The sequence below is a fragment of the Malaclemys terrapin genome, chromosome 1 (genome assembly GCF_027887155.1).
Source record: "Malaclemys terrapin pileata isolate rMalTer1 chromosome 1, rMalTer1.hap1, whole genome shotgun sequence".
NCBI lineage: Eukaryota > Metazoa > Chordata > Testudines > Emydidae > Malaclemys > Malaclemys terrapin.
The window spans coordinates 212489569-212512625 of NC_071505.1; the positions used below are offsets into that span (position 1 = coordinate 212489569).

At 44.7% G+C, this 23057-nt stretch overlaps 1 protein-coding gene across 1 annotated transcript in view; it reads right to left on the reverse strand.

The window, feature by feature from the left end:
- Positions 1-23057, reverse strand: part of PHEX (phosphate regulating endopeptidase X-linked) — a 137000-nt gene that overhangs the window by 106713 nt on the left and 7230 nt on the right. The window contains exon 3 of the mRNA XM_054006123.1: positions 21238-21399. Within this exon, the coding sequence (XP_053862098.1) occupies positions 21238-21399 (162 nt within the window). The remainder of the gene's footprint in view (positions 1-21237; positions 21400-23057) is intronic.

The window sequence follows — 23057 nt, forward strand, 5'->3', positions numbered from 1 at the left end:
CCGTATAGAATGGAGTGCGTCTTTCATTCTATGTTTGTGGTGGTTATAATATTGCTAATATTGGCAGCTGTGGTAGAGAAACAATTGGAGTGGTGGCCCTTACAAGTTGTTTAAAACAAATTTTGCAAGAGCTATTTTCAATTTCCTTTCAGTTAACGCATGAAGCTGATATTTTGATCTTTGTTAAAAGTTCAGGAAATGACCAAGTAAGCAGAAAAAAATTTGCAGAAATGTGATTTCATATGCAAAAATTATCTTTGTCAAAACAAATTCACAATGTTGAGGTCTTTAATTTAAAAAAATAATCAAAACAAACTATGGCCTACTGTATTACCCAGATAGGTTATTTTCTGAAACTGGATGATTATTTTATAAACTCAAAATGAAAAGTATAAAATTTGAATTTTAAAATTTTCACTTTTTTTCTGAATAGTTCACATAGCTCTACAAGAATATCTTAACCTCTAATTCTTCAGGATCCAAGGAGCCAATGTTTGTGTCAAATTTGGTTAAAATACAAATAGACCAATAATTACATTTGTAAACAAAAGCTACACATGTCGTTTCATCTTCAGCAATTTAACTTTCATCAAACCCTTAACACAGACTTATGCTATTATTGTCCCATTCTGTTGTCAATCTTCCACTATCTTTGCTTCTTTCTATACCTTCTCTAGGGCACGCTCTCAGCTCCTCCATTACAATCAAACCCATCAAGCCAACAGAATCATCTCCCTTCAGAGCTCTTGCCAGGCAATCTCCAATGTTAGCATGTTGTCTCTCAATGACACATTTTCAGGACCAGGACATGGGCAGCCTGACTTAGTGGTTGGAGCAGGGGTGGTCATGCCTAGTGGTGAGAGCCAGAGTCCAAGCCAGGGTCAGAGTACAGGAGCCAAGAACTGGGGTCAGGTCTAGTGCAGCAGTCAGGAAGTCTCTCAGTTGCTTGGACAACTTTTCTGGCTTAAATTGTATGAACTAGCCAATCAGTAGGGCCCGTCATTGCCCCTCATCAGCAGTACCTCTGGGAGGGGTTAGAGTTCTGCTAGAACTCTCGCTTCCAGTAGTTCTGGATCAGCTGCCCAGCAATGCTCAGGGTGTGAGGGCTGCTGGTAACCTATGGGCCCAGGTTCGAGACCTATGGACTTACATTATCCCCTTCCCCTAGAGCACATCAGGGTGGCCTAGGGCCTGGTTTCCCAGGATCAGAGTCATGGAAGGCTCTCAGTAGGTCGGGAGCCTGGACATTTTCCATGCGCTCCCAGGAACATTCTTCTTGTCTGCAGCCCTCACAGTTACCCAAATATCAAAGTTTGCCCTGTTTTCTTTTGGAGTTGAGGATTTTGTGGACAATATATTCAGCATGATCTTGGACATGAACCAGAGGGGGAAGGGGTGGGAAGGGGTTTTGCACAAAAGGCTTCAGCAATGACATGTAGAACTTTGGGTGTATCCAAAGGGATTGAGGCAGGGGGAGCTTAAAAGTGACTGTGTTGACTTAGTTGAGAATTTGATAAGGACCAAGAAACTGGGAGTCTAACTTGCGGGATAGCCTATCCATGTGTAGGTATTTGGTGGACAACCACACTTTGTGGCTCCCAGATAAGAAAGGACCTTGCTGTTGACACTAATCCACATAGTGCTTGTATCTCCTCTTAGCATCTTTCAGGTGAGCTTTCACATCCTCTTGGGTCTGACATATCAGTTGTACCTGGTTTGCAGATGCAGGGTTGGAGGAAATCGTGCGTAGTTCCAGGTGGAAATGAGGGGGGGTACCTATAATTGAATAGAAAGTGCTTTGCCCTGTGGAAGCATGTTCTACATTGTTGTACACAAACTCCACCATGGGTAACAGACAGGATCAATCATTCTGATAATGATTAATATGGCACCAGAAGTACTGTTTCCAGAATTTGATTAATTTTCTCCATTTGGTCATTTTCTGGGGGTGGTACGCAGATGAAGGGCTGGCGCAAAACGACTAATACTCAGACGGCCTCTCTCCAGAAGCGGTGTACTCTGGAAGACCATTAAGACAAGTGACATGGTTCACCCAGAGCTGAGCAGTTTCCCCAAAGGAGGGCAGCCCAGTGCAGAGAATAAAGTGGGCCATCTGGAGAAGTGGTCCACTGCACACAAGATTGTTCTAAATTTGTTGGATTTGGGTAATTCTGATATGAAGTCTAGGGGATGATTGCTCAGGGTCTGGATAATACCTCAAGGGATTGCAGGAGTCTGAAGGGTTTATCAGATGGTGCCTTGGCAAGGGTGCAGGAGTTACAGGAGGAAGTATCGTCTGTATTGTGGCTCACATGCGGGGCCACCAAAAGAACTGTGAGGCAAGCTGTTGGGTTTTGGTACAGCCAAAATGACCTGCTGGGGGGAATCATGGAAGGCGTGCAGAGCTACAACTCTTGTGGGGCCTTCTTTTATGTAGAGTATCCCTTAGCAGACATCCGGTGCCTTCTTGTTTAACACTTTCTGGTCATTGGTGGGGGAGGGGATGCCTGGGTTGAGCCCAACCAGATCCAGGCAGACAGGTTTCAACAAGGGGACATGCCAAGAAAGTTCTGGGGCTTGAGAATGCTTGAGGCTTCAGGGCTCGGGCCTTTCAGGTCTGCAAGATGCTTTCCTTTTCAGAACAGCACATTGACCTTTCTCTTTTTAGACTCTGACAGGAGATAACAAAATAGAAGTGTGAGAAGAATAGGGCCCAGAGAAGTTTCATTGATTAAGGGCCTTGGCCCTGTGCAGATATTCCAATTTCTTATGGTTGGTATTCACCTGGACTGGGGACCAGACCCCTCAAGATAGTGGCACCATTCCTCAAAGGCAACCTTAATTGCCAGGAGATCCTTATCCAGGATTTCAGAGTTTTGTTCTGCAGGGGTGAGTTTTCTGGAATAGAAAGCACATAGATGCAACCCTGTTGGGAGGCTGCACCTCTGGGAAAGCACTGCCCCAATCACTATGTTGGAAGTATCTGTTTCCATGGTGAAGGCTTCTGTGGGATTTGGGTGAACCAATAAAGGGGCAGAAGTGAATGCGAGTTTTAGCATTGAAAGGACTGTTGAGCCTCAGAGACCCAGTGGAACTGAATGCTTTTGTGAAGCAGGGAGGTGAGGAGGGCGACTCGTTCTGGGAACCTCAGGATTAACTTATGATAGAAGTTAGCAAATCTCTGGAAATGCTGCAGGTCTCAAACATTCCACAGTGTCACCCAAACGAGGACCGCCTTCACTGTGCAGGAGTGCATCTTGACACCCTCTGGGAATTGGAGCAACCCTAGAAACTCTATGGAGGACTGGTGAACTACAGACTTTTCCACCTTAATGAAGAGGCTGTGCTGGCATGGCCTTTTGATGGTGGTACAGATATGGGTTGCCTGCCCCAGTCCCGAACTTCTGAAGATTGTTGTATGTGGCTTGGAATCAGTAATTTAGGCCATCCCTGGTGTATACCCAGACAGCCTCCACATGATCTTACCACTCGCATGAGTGATGGTGGATAGCAATTCTTGATTATGGGTTGGTTCAGAGCCCGGTAACCACACACACACACACACACACACACACACACACTCAGAGGCTTCCATTCTTCCTTTTCATGAAAAGTACTGGCACCCCAGTGGGACAGGTGGATTTGCAAATAAACTCTTTGGGCAGGTTTTCTTGAAGGTAAGCCTGCAGGGCAGATAGCTCAGGCTCGGACATGGCATAAATGCACCCAAACAGAATCTTTCTTCATCCCTGGTTGCTATTCTATGGGGCAGTCATACTCCCGCTGTGGTTCTCACAGACCACACCCAGAACTGTTGTAGTTGGGGCACCTCATTCCAGGCCATCTCTGACATGAGCCAGCAGAAATGCACTGCATAGGAGGCAGCTGTACCTTGCCACTGTCGGAGCTTATGCCGGGCAGCTTCTGTGGTGCAGGTGCAATTGGGATCACCAAAGATGGTTGATATCTTTGATATCTGGGCTGGAAGGTGCCCCAGTTAGACAACACCGGACTTTCAATCTCGCGTAAAGGTCAGGCCCAGCCCGATGCTTCTCCGGTCAGGAAGCTGACTAGCAGGTCTACTCTGGCTGCATCGGAGGAGTACATCTGTGGGTGAAGCAGGAACTGGAGGCAGCACTGATTCATGAAACCTCAAAATCTTTGGCAATCCCGGTCAAAGCATTCTGGCGGAGGAATGATGGGTGCTGGCTCAGGTCCAAAGCACAGTGCTCTCAGTAAGAAGCTGGAGCACTTGGTCCTGCAACCTTGGTTTTCAGCAGCCAGCTGCATAGCTTGTGCCTGGCATCACTTGACTGTCTGCCTGACTGCGGGCTACCTGCTCATGAGATGCCAGTGTTCCTTGGGGTGGAAGGGGCTCTGCTGGATCTATGCCTGGAAGGTTATGCTCTGTCAAGGGGTTAGTGGTCCAAGCAAGCTGTCAGGACTGGGACATGGGTGGTCTGGCCTAGTCAGGCCTAGTCAGAACTCGAGTCCAACCCAAGGATCAACCAAGAGTCCAGGGATCAAGCAAGAGTCAGGTCCAGTGCAGCTGTCAGGAAGTCTCTCCATTGCTCAGACAACTTCCTGTGCCTCCTTCTGGCTTAAATTGTATGTTCCAGCCAATCATTATTGTCCTTAGTCAGGATTCTTGTGGGCAGTGCCTCTTGGAGAAGTCAGAGTTCTGCTATTCTCTCACTTCCAATAGTTCTGGGTGTTACCCAGTAGCAGCCAACGTGTGAGAGCTGTGTGGGAACACAGGTTCGAGACCCATGTGCACTCTCACTCATTTCTAGATTACTCTGGGGCCAGAGTGTGGTAAGACCTGCTGGGATGTTCAAGGGAAAAAGAGCCAAGAAGCCATTCTCCTCATTGTGATTTTGTACATGGGACAGGTACAACCTCAGCCCTTGTGCACCAACAATAGTGGAAGGAATCCCAGTAAAGCAGGCAGAGGATGGGGACATGATCCCATCCCACTCCATGCTAGCCAGTGGAGAGGAGCAGGCATCTGCTAACGAAGTGCAACCTACTAAATCATACTAAGCTGTTACTGCTGTGTATGCTCTCCCAGGGCTCCAAGAGGCACCACAGGCAGAGGCGTAAAGCTACACTTTTGTCCAGTGTGCGCTTTTAATTAGGAATAAGAAAATATTCCTTTCCTGCCAGGCCAAGTAGAAGCAATCCAGGGCACTGGACACAATGCATGTAGACCCTCTCATGTTATATCCTACCCCTTCTTGGGTGGCAGCAGGTTTTAGAGTTCTGATGAACAGGGCTGCTTACAACTCTTGGAGCTACTGACTCAGGCTGTGTACAGGCTCAGGCAGGCACCACTTCACTTTAGTTCACCTTTTGAAGCTTTTATTTGCATCCATGAGGGCTACAAATCTAATTAACAAAAAAAATAAAAAGCTGAGATCTTGTTAGCTGACTCCAGGATTCCAGGCCCCAAGCATGGGCCAACACAGCCTATGCCTTAATCCAGGCCTGCTCTGTTTTAATCTACTGCCTCCTTTTTTTATTTTAAAGTACATCTCATGATATAAACATCAACACCAATTAGACTGTCTCGACAAACGTGTTTCATTTTTGACATAGTAAATATCCATCAGCCTCTCTCGTGAGGGTAGTGTATTTCTTACCGTACATAGTCTAGTGACACTTGAAAATAATTGGCCCATCAGGATTCCTTTGGCATTTATGATAATGCTCTTAAATCATTGTGAATTAATGCAACATTAATGATGATGTAATTAATATGCATTTCCATAGGAATTCCATGATGATTTAGCAATTAATCAGTCAACGGTGATACTGAATCTCAAGAGAAATAAAATAAGCTGAACAAATCTTTCAAGACAAACAATTCCATAAAAAGTGCACTTATACAAACAAATCAGATTCAAATAATAACATTTTAGTTTTGCTTTTTTTCCTAAGAAGCCATTTTGCCATCCAATATCAATTTCAGCAACATGGAGATTTACGTGAAAATACCAGTTATACAGCTGTGCTAATATAATTGCTTCCTAATGCTGTTCATAGGTGCCTGAAGGCCATACTATGCAGCATGTTGCCCAAATGACAATGCTTTGAAAGTCTGTTGCTACAATTTCAATATTTTGTAAAGGCTTTTTGAGCTTGTGTGTGTGAAAAGATAAACGTCACTTGAGTTCAGATAAAACTGAACAAACGTAACTATGCACAAACTAAAACAACATTAGTTGATAAACTATTGGAGAAGGGAGGGTCTGTTTTCACCAACCTAATTTCAACATTATTTTCATAAATGCTTTGGAGGTATACTCTCGTGGCACCATGCAACAGGGGGTTATACACAAGTAGCCATAAGAGAGTAGAACCATTTATTTATAATAGTGGCATACGAGTAATAGGCAAAATTGTTAAAATAGAGCCACAATGTTATGTTTAACAGCAACGTTAAGCTTTACTTCGTGTTATTAATAGTTTTACCATGCATTTTCAATAACTGTTTTTCATCAGGGAATACGGAAAATTAGATGACATGGATTTTCATGGTTTTAAGGTAATAAATGTATCTTTTTTCTAGAATTAAAGGTACAAAGAAAACACTGATAGCTTTAGAATTTTTTATCTTTGGATACAAATCTAACATTTTGATGCACACAACAGCTTCAATATATAAGTTTGGTACAAAACTACTATAAATACTGCCTCAAAAATAGAATGAAAGGGTGATAGAAAGTCAACTCTGGGGAACCGATGTAGTGAACTCTCACAAGACTCGTAAGCAAGAAGGTGGTGTTCTGCTCTCCCAACCAGAGAGGCTCTGTGGGAATCCTGTGGCTCAGCTGCTGTGGAGCCATAAACCTCATTCAAGAACCAAAATGATCTCCTTTCTTCACCCATGGTTTCCCAAACACGAATTACAAATACAGCTTTTCTTTCTAGCTGCCACAAGAGCCTGCAAAACTTCCTGGCTGCTCCACTTCCCATTCAGGTATGATACTTTAACAAAAAATAAGTTGTTAACCTGTACTGAGTTGGCAGACTTTCATATCTTATTTTACCTTTCTGGCAACATCTCACATTTTAATTAATGCTCGATTCTCAAATTTTATGCAAAGATATAAATACCTACTACTTATTTAACCATTATTAGTGGAATTGAAGTCAGAAGGCCCATGTTCCCTGGAGGAACTGTTATTGACCAGACTCCAGCAAAAAAGGGAACATGGGGAGTTAGACTGGAAGTAATTCGGCCACATGGGGAGAGCAGTGTAAAAGGTTAGCGCCACTCTTCGTAAATGAAACACTTATATACAATATTTTATAGTCCAATAATTTGTACTCATTAGCTAATTAAATGCTTACAATAGGTCTACAATGCAGGTATTATACATGTTTTACAAATGGGGAAAACTAAAGCACAGCGTGTACTAAGATTAAAAGAAAATATTGGAGCCAGAGAATTCAGGAGTTCTGTGTTTGGATTAATGGAGCACACTTCTCAATTCTGTTTCATCATTTGGCATCACCCTTAGGGGATGAGCAAACTGGCTCAGAGAATGAGAAAAGGTCTGAACTCTTACTAAAAACTGGGACTTGGGAACTATCTGTCAATAAAGTAAAAATCTCAATTCAAAACACTGAAAGCTTCACCAAGTACTTTCTGAAAAACGCTGTTTTTCATATTATGTTGTTAGATTAGAAACCCATCCTTAATAGTATTGGAAAGAATTCTCAACAAACTCAATCATTGATATACAGAATGAGGAGGAAGAAGCTGGTGATATCACTTCTGAATGTGATCCTGAATATGAGACAAGAAGTAGGAATAATGATAGCAATGAATGCCACACTAATGATAACATGCAAACAAAACAGATAACACTGAGTGCCACACACCCAAGAGATTCTTCATTGTTATAAATGACATAGTCCTACATGTATGCAGAGTAATTGTAGCTGTGTCGGTCCAAGGATATTAGAGGTACAAGGTGAGTGACCAACTTCCGTTGGTGAGACAGACAAGCCACACAGAGCTCAAAGCTTGTCTCTCTCTCCAACAGAAGTTGCTCCAATAAAAGATATTACCTCACCCACGCAGCCCCACATGACATTATCATAAGCAAACTAGGGAAATGTGGTCTAGTAATTGTAAGGTGGGTACACAACTGTTATAAGATCATACTCAAAGAATAGTTGTCAATGATTTGCTGATAAACTGGAGCATGTATCTAGTGGGGTCCCACAAGGGTTTCTCCTGGGTCTGGCAACATTTATTTTAATTTATTTAATAACAGGGACAAGAGTTGATAGTAGGTTTATAATATTTGTGGATGACACCAACCTGGGAGGGGTTACTAGCAAGTTTAGAATTCAAAATGACATTGACAAATAGGAGAACTTATCTGAAATCAACAAGATGAAGCCCAATAAAGACAAGTGCAAAGTACTATACTTAGGAAGAAAAAATGAAATGCAAAAATATTTTTCCGCTAAAAAGGAGAGGTTAATAGTGCATCACAAATTGAAAAGGAGTCAACAGTGTGACTGTAAAATGTGATAGTAAAAAAGGCCAATAAAATTCTTGGATGTATTAACAGGAGTGTTGTAAGTAAGAAATGGGAGGTATCCGTCCCACTCTGGTGAAACCTCATCTGAAGTACTGTGTCTTTGGTGCCACACTTAGAAAGATGTGCACAAATTGGAGAAAGTTCAGAGGAGAGCAACAAAAATGATAAAATGTTTAGAAAACCTGACTTATGAGGAAAGGTTAAAGAAGCTGGGCATGTTTAATCTTGAGAAAAGAAGCGTGAGGGGAGGCCTGATTACAGTCTTCAAATATGTTGAGGACTATTATAAAGGGGATGGTGATCAATTTTCCTCCATGTCCACTGAAGGCAGGACAAGAAATAATCAGCTTAATCTGAAACAAGGGAGATTTAGGTTAGATATTAGGAAAAACTTTCTAACTGTAAGGGCAGTTAAGTACTGGAATAGGCTTCCAAGGGAGGCGGTGGATCCCTGTCATTGGAGGCTTTTCAAAACACGTTTAACAAACACCTGTCAAGGATGATTTAAATAATCTTGGTCCTGCTTCAGTGCTGGGGGCTGGAGGATCTCTTGAGGTCCCTTCTAGCCCTAGCTTTTGTGACAAAGTCAGACCTGACAGCTATAAGAGAGTGCTGGAAGACAGGTATATCAGTCCTAGAATGGTGAAGGCCCTTTTCCTATGAACTGAGAAGAGGTTACTTCAGATTAATTAGAGACACCTGAGTCCAATTAAGGGCTTTTTAAAAAAAAAAAAAACCTCTGGTGAAAGAGAGAGAGGATGGATGAGAAAAGCTGCAGCAGGGTTAGAGACAGGTAGGGTTGCCAGGTATCTGGTTTTCGACCTGAACACCCGGTCAAAAAGGGACCCTGGCGGCTCCAGTCAGTACCACTGACCAGGCTATTAATAGTCCAGTTGGCGGGGCTGGCAAGCTCCTACCTGGCTCCGTGCGGCTCCCCAGAAAGTGGTGACATGTCCCTTGGCTCCTAAGCGGAGGAACGGCCAGGGGGACTCTGCATGCAGCCCCCATCCTGTGCGTTGGCGCCACAGCTCCCATTGGCCAGAAACGTGGCCAATGGGAGCTGGGAGGGCAGCGCCTGTGGGCGGAAGCAGTGCACAGAGTCACCTGGCCATGCCTCTGCCTAGGAGGTGGCAGGACATGCTGGCAGCTTCCCAGGAGCCACCTGAGGTAAGCACCGCCTGGAGCCCACACCCCAAACCTCCTCCCGCACCCCAACCCCCTGCCACAGTTCTGAGCCCCCTCCTGTACCCACACTCCCTCCTGGATCCTGCACTTCAAACCCCCTCCCATGTCCCAACCCCCTGCTGCAGCTCAGAACTCCCTCCCACAATCCAAACCCTTCAGCCCCAGTCTGGAGACCCCTCCTGCACCCCAAACTCCTTATCCTTAGCCCCACCCCAGAACCCACACCCCCAGTCGGAGCCCTCACACAACACACCCTGCACCCCAACCCTTGCCCAGCGCCCCCTCCCACACCCTGAACCCCTTATTTCTAGCCCCATCCCAGAGCCTGTATCCCCTCCCACTTCCTAACCCCCACCTCAGCCCAGAGCCCTCCCACACACACTGAACCCCTAAGCCCCTTCCCTCTGCCCAGAGCCCCCTCCTGAACCCCAAACCTCTCATCCCTGGCCCCACCCCAGAACCTGCACCCCCAGCCAGAGCCCTCCCCCTTCACACCCCAACGCTCTGCCCCAACCCAGAGCCCCCTCCTGCACACTGAACCCCTCATTTCTGGCCCCAGTAGCCCCCACCCCCAGCTGGAGCCCTCACCTCCTCCCACACCCCAACCCCCACCCCAGCCCAGTGAAAATGAGTGAGAGTGAGTGAGGGTGGAGAAGAGCAAGCAACAGAGGGAGGGGGATAGAGTGAGCAGGGACGGGGCCTCGGAGAAGGGGCAAGGGGTGGGGCAACGGTGTTCAGTTTTGTGAGATTAGAAAGTTGGCAACCCTAGAGACAGTCGGGGCAGTCAGGGGACAGGGAGCAGGGAAAAAAGGATTTTCCTAGGTCAGGGGTGGGTAAACTTTTTCGCCCAAGGGTCACATCGGGGTTGCACAACTGTATGGAGGGCCGGGTAGGGAAGACTGTGCCTCCCCAAACAGCCTGGCCCCCGCCCCTTATCTGCCCCCTCCTACTTCCCGCCCCCTGACTGGCCCCCTCAGAATCCCCAGCCTATCCAACCCCCCCTCTGCTCCTTGTCCCCTGACCACCCCCTTCCGAAACCCCCGCCGCCTATCCAACCCCCCTGCTCCCTGTCCCCTGACTCCCCCGATCCCTATCCACAAACCCGCAACCTGACAGCCCCCCCGGGACTCCCACCCCCTATCCAACCGCCCTCTGCTCCTCTTCCCCAACCACCCCCCACCCGGGACCCCCCACCCCTAACTGCGCCCCGGGATCCCACCCCCTTATCCAACCCCTCCTGCTCCCTGTCCCCTGACTGCCCTCCCAACCCCTATCCACATCCCCGCCCCCCGACAGGCCCCCGGGACTCCCACTCCCAACCTTCCCTGTTCCCCATCCCCTGACCGCCCCCCTCCCCCAGAAACTCTGCCCCATGCAACCACCCCCTTCTCCCTGACTGCCCCCCTGGACTCCTCGCTCCCTTACCCAACCCCCTCCTTCCCCCCCTTACCAGCAGTAGGAGCTCACAGCCGCAACACCCAGCCAGAGCCAGCTGTGCTCCCCACGCTGCCCAGCAGGAGCGGCGGGCCAGAGTGTGGCCCGCATGGCAGCGTGGCTGCAGGGGAGGGAGAGACAGCGGGGGAGGGGCTGGGGACTAGGCTCCCCGGCCAGGAGCTCAGCGGCCGGGCAGGATGGTCCCGCAGGCTGCATGTGGCCCGCGGGCCGTAGTTTGCCCAGGTCTGTCCTAGGTGGAGCTGCTTGCCTCCCTTTAGGGGAAACACTGAGTTTACTTCTATTTGGGGAAGGGCTGGCAACCAGAAGCCAGCATAATGAGTCAATGATCCAGTGAGGGGCAAGGAAATGTATTTATTTTGTATTGTGGGGTTTTTTTTATTATTATTTTTATTAAGAGAACTACTCAGGCCTACCAGGAGGCCCATTGTAAATAGGCCAAAGTTAAGAATTAAAAACGTCCAGCACAGGACTGATTTACTCCAGCCCTTCTGGCCAAAGTGAGAAATGCTGAGGCTGATGTGGCTAAAGAAGTGCTTGCCACACTTTCTGTGAAATACTGTGTAAAAAATTTTAGGTCCTATATAATTAAGAGGGCTGTGGTATATTGCAGTCACATGGAGATTTGTTTAGTAAGGTAAGACAGAGACCCTGAGGTGTTAACATGAATAATAATTATTTTTATTCATAAACATTGAACATTTATTCAAAACTCTGCACACACACACACACACACACAATTATTTTTTTAAATCCGTACGAATTGGCCCCATGTTTATAATCTAGAAACTTTCTATTTCCCTTTTTATCATAATGAGACTTTCCTACCACCTCTTCCCAACCAACTAGCAAAGAGATAAGTTTTGCAGCGTGCCCTGAAGGTCACTGTATCTTTGGTGAACCAAGGAAATGCGTTCAGGAGTCAAGCCTCTCTAAGGAACATCCTCCTATCAACCTCCTATTGTTTAAACAAGGGGACAGATGCTTTTTCTAGAATTAGAGCTATTTCATTTTCTTCCAGTTTGGAATGAAAACAGACAAATTTCAAAACTGCCTGTGAATGAAAATGGATCCATGGCCTCAAGGCAGTCTTCATGGCTGGACTAACCGAAGCCATGGACTCTGGAAGCACTGGGGTCCCAAGCTCCAAGGCAGTTTGCATGCCTGGTAAGCCCTGATGTCCCCAACAGGGTGGGCTAGCTGGTAGGAAACTGGACAGGCTTCTGATATTCCACTGGATCCCTGCCTGAGTTCCACTGGAATTTCATTGAAATTGAACCATCTCCACAAAATGTTTCAATTCTGACAAATCAGCACATTCTGACAAAAAGGTGTTTTGTCTGAATTTTTCCAACCAGCTCTACTAGAATAGCCATTCAGGGGTTCTATAAATCAACACCAATACCCTAAACTTCACCCAGAATCAACTGGCCGCCAGTACAGATCACAGAGCACAGGAGGTCATCAGGGGCTTCTTATGGGAAACACAGCTTCATTGATAGGTAGATGCATGTTCACGGTACCTGCAATGTCTGAAAAGTTTCATGTAGAGCAAATCACAGTAACCCACACTTCAGCAAACTATTGGAGGCACTGAGGTAAACTTCTCCACTTCTTCTGGTTGCTTCCCCCTCCTACTAATATCACATCTGTTTCACCATGAATATGTTTTAGTCAGCTAGCTCTTAGCCATGCCCCAAGTGCTACAGACCAGGGGTGGGCAAACTTTTCCACATCTGGGTATGGAAATTGCATGTCGGGCCATGAATGCTTACGAAATTGGGGGTGGGATGCGGAAGGGGGTAAGGGCTCCAGCTGGGGGTGCAGGCTCTGGGGTGGGGCTAAAAAAGGGTGCAGGAGGTGGCTCCAGGTGGGGACAGGGGATTCGGGGTGCAGACTCTGGGAGGGATTTAGGGTGTGGGCTCTGACTATGTGTGCAGGCTCTGGGGTGGGGCTGGGGATGAGGGGTTGGGGGTGCAGGAAGGTGCTCCGGGGGGGGGAACCAAAGGGTTTGGAGGGCGGGAGGGGGATCAGGGATGGGGCAGGAGGTTGGGGCATGGGGAGAGGCTCGGAGTGCAGGCTCTGGAGGGCGCTTATCTCAAGCAGCTCCCAGAAGCAGCAGCATGTCTCCCCTCCGGCTCCTACATGGAGGCGCAGCCAGGCGGCTCTGCGCACTGCCCCATCCGCAGGCGCCACCTCTGCAGCTCCCATTGGCCGTGGTTCCTGGCCAATGGGAGCTGCGGGGGTGACGCTTGGGGCGGGGGCAGCTGCAGAGCCTCCTGGCTGCCCCATGTGTAGGAGTCAGAGGGGGGATATGCCACTGCTTCTCAGAGCCGTGTGGAGCGAGGCAACCCCCCGACCCTGCTCCCCGGATGGAGTGGGGCAAGCCCTGGACCCCGCTGCCTGGCAGGAGCTCGAGGGCTGGAATAAAATGTCTGGAGGGCCGGATGCAGACCCCGGGCCATAGTTTGCCCACCCCTGCTATAGACTCTGGGGTAGTCACTCCTCTGTGCAGCAGTGGTTGGATGAGGTTAAAGTGTATAGCTGAGTGTCAATTGTATACCAACACCACAGCCCAAATTCTACCCATCCAAATGGTCCCATGTGTCAGTCAAAGGGGAGGGATGATAGAATTGAACCCAGACAGAATGGAAACCAGCATAGTAGATCCCTTAGAGCAGAAGAGCAATTACTCAATGCTACCTTGTGGCATCTGTCAGAAAGAAAGGAATTCATGAGCAAAACTGTCCTAAATCCCCTAAATCTCAGCATTCACAGTATAGTTTTACATTCCTAAAGTCATGTAAATGAAAAAGCTGTTCTTTACAGACAATTCTTGCAAATGATCTTGTGAAAGACTGACTACACTGCAAAGTTGTTTTCTTTGTTTTCTGTTTCCTGTTCTTTGAATTACCATACTTAATATCCCCCAAAGAGGCTTCTGTTTCTCTACATTAGCCCTGGTGGGAATGCCTCATTTTATTTAAAAGGATTTTCATCTGAACATAGCAATGTTAAAAAGCTTAGATCAACAAATTAGACTGAAATAGGTGCCAGGATCAATATGGGATAAAATCTGCAGAATGGTTTCCACAGTTATAAATTAAATGTGAAGGCCTGAAAGACACCTTCACATACTATTCATATAATTCTAAATAGTCTCCTATGCAATGCTGTGATTTAGGAATGTTTGCACAATTTTGTAATTTATTGCTTCCTGCCTGGCCACATAAACAGCTGCACATTGTTGTTCTGCAGACTTCAGATGGGGGAAAAGAAATAGTATGGTGCTGATCAAATTGCACTACAGGTGATGAGTCCTGATTTACTCACCCCAGGATTCCAATTTTGCATAATTTGCAAAGTATCACCCGCATTTAAATACTATTATACAGTGCTCCGAAACGCTAAACAAAGGTCAATGATCAACATGGAAATTCAGTTGGAAGTGAAATAGCTTAGCAGGAAATGTCATGGTAAGTGAAACCAATTTACTAACTCAGAGAGAGAGAGAGAGAGAGTGCAAACTCCACTTTATTTCACCTTGAAGAGCAGCAGTGTGTAAGATCTTCTCTTTAAACAACATTGGCTCCACCTAAAATGTTTCTTCCATTTTGAAAGATTCTACTGCTATGAGAACTATTCACTATACTTAAAGATTGGGAACACTACTGGAACCGACAATCTCCATCAAACTGATGGAAACTTTTGAGTGCACCTAATATAACTGCAAATCAAATGTGGTCTTAAATTAGACATCATACAGTCCATGCAGTGTAGTTGTAGCTGTGTTGGTCCCAAGATATTAAAAAGACAAGGTGGGTAAGGTAATATCTTTTATTTGACCAACTTCTGTTGGTGAGAGACAAAAACTTCAGAGCTTGAAAGCTTGTCTCTCTCACCAACAGAAGTTGGTCAAATAAAAGATATTACCTCCTGAACCTTGTCTCTCATGATACAGTCCAGTCAGCAATAGTTAATACTAGAGGATACATAAAAGACAAACCAAAACTCCATATAATTCCAAAAATATCAACCAGAAAGTTTCATGTTAGATTTGTGGCACCTGAATCCAGGTCAAAACTAAAATTACATAGCCCTATTTTTCAATTCATGACCTATCTGACTTTTGGCTAGTTGGGGGCTGGTTTATGGTATGCTGCCATACAGTGGGTGAAATCTTCGCTCTGTCAAAGTCGATAGAAGTCTTGTAATTGTCTTTAATAGGTTTAGGATTTCACCCATTACATATGATTAAAATATTGTGGATGGGGTTCACATAGGGGTTTTGGTCTGTTAGTTTAAAAACAAATACTTAGTCCTATGAGCATGCAAAAAATATTTAAAGGGGAAAACAACATTATTTATTTTAGTTTGAATTTGTTATAAGTGAGTAGTGCAAACCATTAAAAGCATCAACTATTTCATAATCCTGTGGACTGTGAACCCAAACCCTACACCAAAATAAAAAAAAAAAAGTGTTGGTTTTAGGTTTGCAAACAAAAAACACAGCTTTCTTGACCCTTCTCTGCATCTAACCAGCGATATGTGGAGAAGAGGGCAAACTGAGTACATGCCAATTGATGTGGACACAGAGGCAAAATGAGGACAGACATATGAATGGATATAAGCAGAAGGCCACAACTTTTCTTAAACTTTAACACAAGAAAGGGGCGCTATCTGCCCATCATCCATGCTCTTCTATAACCAGACATTTAATTGGTTCCAGTGCCTTCTGGAATGGAGCCAAAAGAGGGTCCACATGGCCCCTGCGCTGGGCTAAGTCCTGAGATCTGGGGAATGCTAACCAATCAGCACCCCTACACTCCAGCTGGTCAATGGGTGCCAGAGACTCCCGGGGGGGAGGGGTTACCTATTATCCCTTGACAAGTGTCTCCCTCCCTTGCCACTGAGACTGTCCCCTTTCTATACTGATGCCTCAAGTTACCCCGCCCATTGATGCAGGTGGGTGGCATTGACTGCTCATGGGGTATCACCTAATTTCATTGCCACTCTCAGCCATTCCTTTCTTTGTTATGCACCATCAGGGCCACGCATCTTTCACAGATAGGCTGCTTGGATACTCCTGCCACTCCTGAAGCTGACATCTGCCTTGTCCTTTACCTCATTCTGGGCTCTTATTTATCAGCATCCTGAAATAACTAACTGTGGTTTCATCTCTGGCTTCCCATATGTCACACTCTTGATCCTGTACTCTTCATTGAACCCCACTCCTTTGCCTACTGCTTATTGGCAGTCCAATTCTAGTCCTTATACTACTGTCTACAAGGTTCGGGAATCTCTCTCTATTTCCAGTTGTCCATGAATCCAAAACCAAGACACACAGTGTTTTGATTATGTCCTTGAAAAACCAGAATCCAATTACTGTGGCTTTCCAAAACCAATACCTAAGCCTCCCTCCGATTATTTCTTTTCTTCTTAAAATGCAGAAGTGTTCAGAGATCAGTAAATAGAGCAGAAAATATTTCATTTTAAGTAAGAACATTCCATAAAAAATTGCCTTCCATCTATATCATATCATCAAAGAATATAAATATTAAAAACATGACTTTCTGCGCCAACTATGAGAGAGGCAAGGTGGATGTGACTTTCTGCGCCAACTATGAGAGAGGCAAGGTGGATGAGGTAATATCAAGTTGGCCCAATAAAAGATATTACATCACCCACACCTTGTCTCTCTAATATCCTGGGACTGACTCAACTACAACAAAACATGCCCAAACTATGTTATCAGAGAAAGATTAATGGTTTTCTTTCATGTGGTAAATATTTCATAACCTGGAACTTAAGTAGTAAATAGTCCTTTAAAGATTTTTTTCCTAGTCTACAACTAAATGTTAAACAGGGACAGACAACTACAATACAATGCAAGGTGCCACTGAGAGTAGTTAGAAGACCGAGGCCAAATTTTTCAATGTGAGTGCCTAAAGTTAGGTTTTTCAAGTCCATATTTAGGCCCATAAATAGGGGGCCTGATTTCCAAAGATGCTGAGCACTCATCAGATCCCACTGAAAGGGGCAGAAGCAGCCAAAGCAGGGACTGCTGCACTGGTGGGAGGTTGTAAAATGGAATTGAGCAGTGGGGCTGGGAACTATACAGCAGAGAACAACACACACAATATAGAGGCACTAGGACCCAGGCAATGGTTCCCCTCCACCCCACTATGTCATCCTGGGGGGGAAACTGCAGAGAGAAACCCGTCAGAGTCGCCCGCTGGTTAGAGCAGAAGCAGGGACCCTCTGCACACTTAGAGCATTTCCTACACTTCTGACTGGACTTTCTCTACCTCAGTGGTTCTCAACCTGTGGCCTGCTTTTGGCCCAATCAGCACAGAGCTACGGCCCATGTGACATCCTCAGGGCCATAGAGGTAGTATCGGATGCGGCCCACAATGGTAAATAGGTTGAGAACCACTGCTCTACCCTGGGCTGATTGGCTGTTTGCTTCAACCCTTTCCCTCCCTGCCAAATCTCTTCACCTCAGCTTCACTCCACACCTGCCCCTCTTATCCTCTTCTCCCCTGCCCTGTCCCCCTCATTCCCCTTCCCTTTTCTTTCCACGTTGCTGATCCCCGCTTCGCTAAACCCACCTCCCAAAAATGTTTCAATATGAGGTTTAGCATGGTTTCCTTCACTAGTGTTATCTGCTAGAAGGGCTAGTACCCCCAAAACAAGGGCTGAGCAAGTAATTTATTTTTCAGTTTGGCCAGCAAACCAAAACTTCAGAAAAAAAATGGATTCTGAAACTATGGAAAGGGAGGAGTTACACCCTTTAGCTTAGTGTTTAGGGCAGTGGTTCTCAAAGCCAGTTCGCCGCTTGTTCAGGGAAAGTCCCTGGCGGGCTGGGCTGGTTTGTTTACCTGCCGCGTCCGCAGGTTCGGCCGATCATGGCTCCCACTGGCCGCGGTTCGCCGCTCCAGGCCAATGGGGGCTGCAGAAAGGGCAGCCAGCACATCCCTCAGCCCGCGCTGCTTCCCGCAGCCCCCATTGGCCTGGAGCAGCAAACTGCAGCCAGTGGGAGCCGCGATCAGCTGAACCTGCGGACGCGGCAGGTAAACAAACCGGCCGGACCGCCAGGGGCTTTCCCTGAACAAGCGGCGGACCGGCTTTGAAAACCACTGGTTTAGGGCACTTGCCTGGGATGTCCATCTTCCCTCTGCCTGATTCAGAGGAGGGATTTGAATCCACATCTGCTACCCTCCCAGGTTAGTGCCTGCATCACTAGGCTATAGAGTCATTTTCACTCTCTCTCTCTCTCTCTCTCTGGCACAGTGAATATTTATGTACAGTAGAACCTCAGAGTTACTAACACCAGAAAGCAACAAAGAGTCCTGTGACACCTTATAGACTAACAAGACGTATTGAAGCATAAACTTTCGTGGATGAATACCCACTTCGTCAGACGCGTGTAATACCAGAGTTACAAACTGACCAGTCAACCACGCACCTCATTTGGAACTGGAAGTACACAATCAGGCAGCAGCAAAGACCAAAAAAATAGGCAAATACAGTACAGTACTGTGTTAAATGTAAACTACTAAAAAAAAAGGGGGGGGGGAAGTTTAAAAAAGATTTGACAAGGGAAGGAAACTGCTTCTGTGCTTGTATCATCTAAATTAAGATGGTTAAAAGCAGCATTTTTCTTCTGCATAGTGAAGTTTCAAAGCTGTATTAAGTCAATGTTCACTTGTAAACTTTTGAAAGAACCACCATAATGTTTTGTTCAGAGTTACAAACATTTCAGAGTTAGAAACAACCTCCATTCCCCAGGTGTTCATAACTCTGAAGTTCTACTGTAATTATATGAAGTGGAGCTGCTTCAACAGGAAAGAAGCAGGACAAAATAGCCAATAGCCTAGATTAGGGCACTCCCTCGGCAGGGGCCAGACTTGAAGGCCTTGCTCCAATGAATATGTAAGCATTTATACGAAGTGGATTAGCTTCAACAGGAGAGATTGAGATCAGCCTACCCTAGAATAGCCTATAGCCTGGTGGTTAGAGCACCCACCTGGGTTCAAGTCTCTGTTCCAGAATGGGTATTCTAACCCGAGTCCACCATGTTCCATACAAGTGTCCTGTCCACTGGACTAAAGGTGACAAGGGGGAACAAACACACACAGTCTCTTTTCTCAATCTAGACCTGGAAAACTTTTGATCAAACTTGCAAAAAGTTTTGGGTTGAGCAATATCGCATTTTTCAGCAAATACACCAAACAATTTTGCCCAGCTCTAGTGAAAGGTGACATATATTGTAGTTTATAGTAATGGTCCACTGTGGCTGAATAAACCTTGCTACAATGTTAATTAAATCAGGCTTATGTAAGGTTGCAGTCTGTGCATGACATGAAGCTACCTAACGTGTCGTTTTGGCAGCAGTAAGATTAGAAAAGCAAAACTTAAACCAGTTTCCAGCAATAGTTTTACTGGTTCAGAGGCATCCTTAAGAAAGAACTAACACAGCAATCATTAAATCATGTTCTATAGTATTTGTAACTGAGCACAGCTATAAAAACAGTTAATGGTATCTAGAATGAACATGCACGGTATGCTGACCTTACTGAAGGAGAAGTTGGAGAAGGCCCGTAAAATGCACCAAAAAATCCCTGAGGACAATAAATCCAATGAATCTATTTTAATGCAACACAAAAGTGCTGATCACTCTCCAATCTGCTGCGCTCAGAGTAGGTTGTTGTTATTTCAGCAACACGTTTTCACTGTACTATGTTAAGGCACTTAAAGGATAATATTAAATTTTGCACAACAGTCTCCCTTCCGTTATATGACTCACAGTTTTAGTCAAGATTATAAAAATCTGACACTTTTTCCTACCTAACAATCAACATCATCCTTCTTCCTTGTAGAACTTCCTGCTGAGGTGGCATTGCTACGGAGTCCAGCACAAAGTCAGGTCATGTTCAGATAAAAATATCTACCTCCCTACACATATCCACTTCAGGCTATTTTTTTCTCCAGAAGCACATTCTCATAAACAGTTTTCTGTTTTTCTGATGACAGTTCAGGTATTTTAATGGGAGCCACACACCTAAATGGCTTATTTACCAACTGGCTAAGGAATTTAAATGAAGCAGAATACTAAGATCTGATCTGCCATTCTACGTCAACAAATTAAGTAAACATGCTCAGAACATTGCAAAACATAGTTCTTCAGTCTGTAGGCACAGCTACGACACCACCTCAGGTAAAATGAGCTTTGACTTAAAATATCAGTGATCAAATAAACACAGAAAGCAGAAAAAAGATCATGAATAACACATAGTGAAGGTAACTGCACAATATTGCTCTAAAAGAATATGTTGGCGAGGAAAATACAATGTTATGTGACAATCACCATGTAACAGAGAAGTCACATTTGTAGCATGTGGACAGCTCTCTGTTCACTTTCTGTGACAATCAGGCTAGTGCATTTCACTAAGTCTTTGTCTATACTGAGGAAATTTAAAAATTGCATGAGTTGTAAACTGTTAAAACCAGTGATATTCCCAGTGTAGAGAAAGCTTGGACAGACAGACTCATTTTTACTACCATTTCATTAAGTGCTTTTCAAAAACGGTGGCAAAAATGGATCCCAGAGATCCCATTAATTTTAGTTCCCTTTCAACTGAACCGGTGAGAAAAGGTTTTGAAAAATTCTCCACTGTAAACATGGCCTAAGAAGTATCTGATCAAATCCTGCTGTCTTTCCCTTCACTATAATTCCCTGTTGTACACACAATGGGTTACTGGATTCATGTTTCATTGGGTTGCCAGCAAAAACATTCTGCTCCCTCCCACCCCATACACAGTGTGTTTTTCTCATGTTGTTTTCTGTTAACATACTCTTATCAAAAGCATCAGCAACAAATGCAACGAAAAGAGAATGTGATGTTGTTCTGTTGGATGTTATTCAACATAAATCTAAATGAAGGAAGAGCATGGAGTCAATATTCATTCTATATAAAGCCAGCTAACAAGCTGCAGTGAAAAGAGCTCTTATTGCTTTCAGAAAGAACATATTTACCTTTCAACTTGAGGTCCACATTGTTCCTCAGCCAAGGATAAACTCCATAGTTTGACGAGTCTTCAGGAATGGGATTATTAGACGTCCAGCCATCACAGGCAAACCGAAAAAAATTCTCACAGGGATCCACAGACTGGTTTATTTTACTTAAGATGGAGGCCGCTATAAAGTATCACATGGATTCATGGATTATTTTTAGCAAAACAGAAAATTATGCCAGATTATCTTCCCAAAATGATAGTTAACATATGTCAGTTATCCAAGCAAGACTTTTCACCCTCATCTGAAGGATAAAGATCATTCCCTGGCTTGCTGTGGTCTTGCTGTTTCCAGAATCTAACTTTGCCCATACATAAACTAAATAACAGTCAAAATATTTGTGCATTCATTGTAATACCTAATTTGGACAAACCTGTCATTGATTGTCATGAGATGATCATTGCAGCCAGATCTACAAAAAACTGAATTTATAGAACCTGAATAGAAATGGAATCTCCATCATTCAAGGATAGAGTGAAGTCTATCTAGGCATTTAATATCAGAGCATGTCAAACAAGCTGTAATTAGCACACCCCAAAATTATACATTCTTTACCTGCAGCAGCATAGCACTAAAGGAAAATGTGTAAAATTCTTTACTACCTTTGAAGAGAGGAAAGAAAATACCTCCTGTTTAATCTTTATGACTGAATGCCCACTGATTATTATTAGAGATCAGACTCTTCTGATAAAGACATCAAGTCTAATAGTGGCTTTTAGAAAGTTTTTTTGAGCCATATAGCCAAACAATCCCTCTCCTGCTTATCAGTAAAAATCAAATTACATAATAAATGATTATGGCATAAATATGCATGTGATAGCTAGATTATCTGATTTGGATGGCGTGCATGGAATAGGATACTGAGCAGTTTTCTTGTCCCCACTTCACTAGCAATCAGAATAGATTTGAAATCTAAAAAATATTGCTTCTCTCAGGCACAGAAGAAGCCACTTGCACCTATGGTGGATATAACTCAAAAGATTCAGAGGTTCAGCTCAGTTTGGCTAAACATCCATACATTTTGAAGTTTATCCAAATAATTTTGCTCTGAAAGTTGGACTGGAAGCCTGATAAGATTCACAGGCTTTTTGTGGTAATATTTCCAGTACCTGCTAGTTTTACTTAGGTTGGAATTGCCATTACAATAACTTTGTCAGTGTGGAATTTTTAAATGTTCATTGGATAACTACAAAGAGAGAAAGTTCGGGATTGGTTTGGTTGGAGTTTTGATGAAGGTTGGTTTGGTTCTTATTAAATCAGAACTGTCCCTATTTGCACCCTAAATAACATTACATTGTTTCTTCCTTCAGAGTGTCCACTAAACACACACAGGTTTGTAAAGAAATCAATAAAGCATACTCTAGGTTAGCCCAAAGATAGTCTTTGTCCTTTATAACACATGCAACCACCTCCTTTAACCTTCCCATGCATTCAGCACTCCTCTGCACTCCACTTGTGATGTCTCAAATATTAGAGACAAACTTGAACTAAAACTGAAACTCTGAACTCCCTTGAAAGTGAAGAGCCTAAACCATATCTGTACTATATAGCTTGGGCCCCTCTTTACTACATACACCTCTACCCCAATGTAACGCGGTCCTCGGGAGCCAAAAAATCTTACCACGTTATAGGTGAAACTGTGTTATATCGAACTTGCTTTGATCCACCAGAGTGCGCAGCCCCGTCCCTCCCCGGAGCGCTGCTTTACTGCATTAGATCCAAATTTATGTTATATCAGGTCGCGTTATATCAGGGTAGAGGTGTATAGTACTGACTGGATG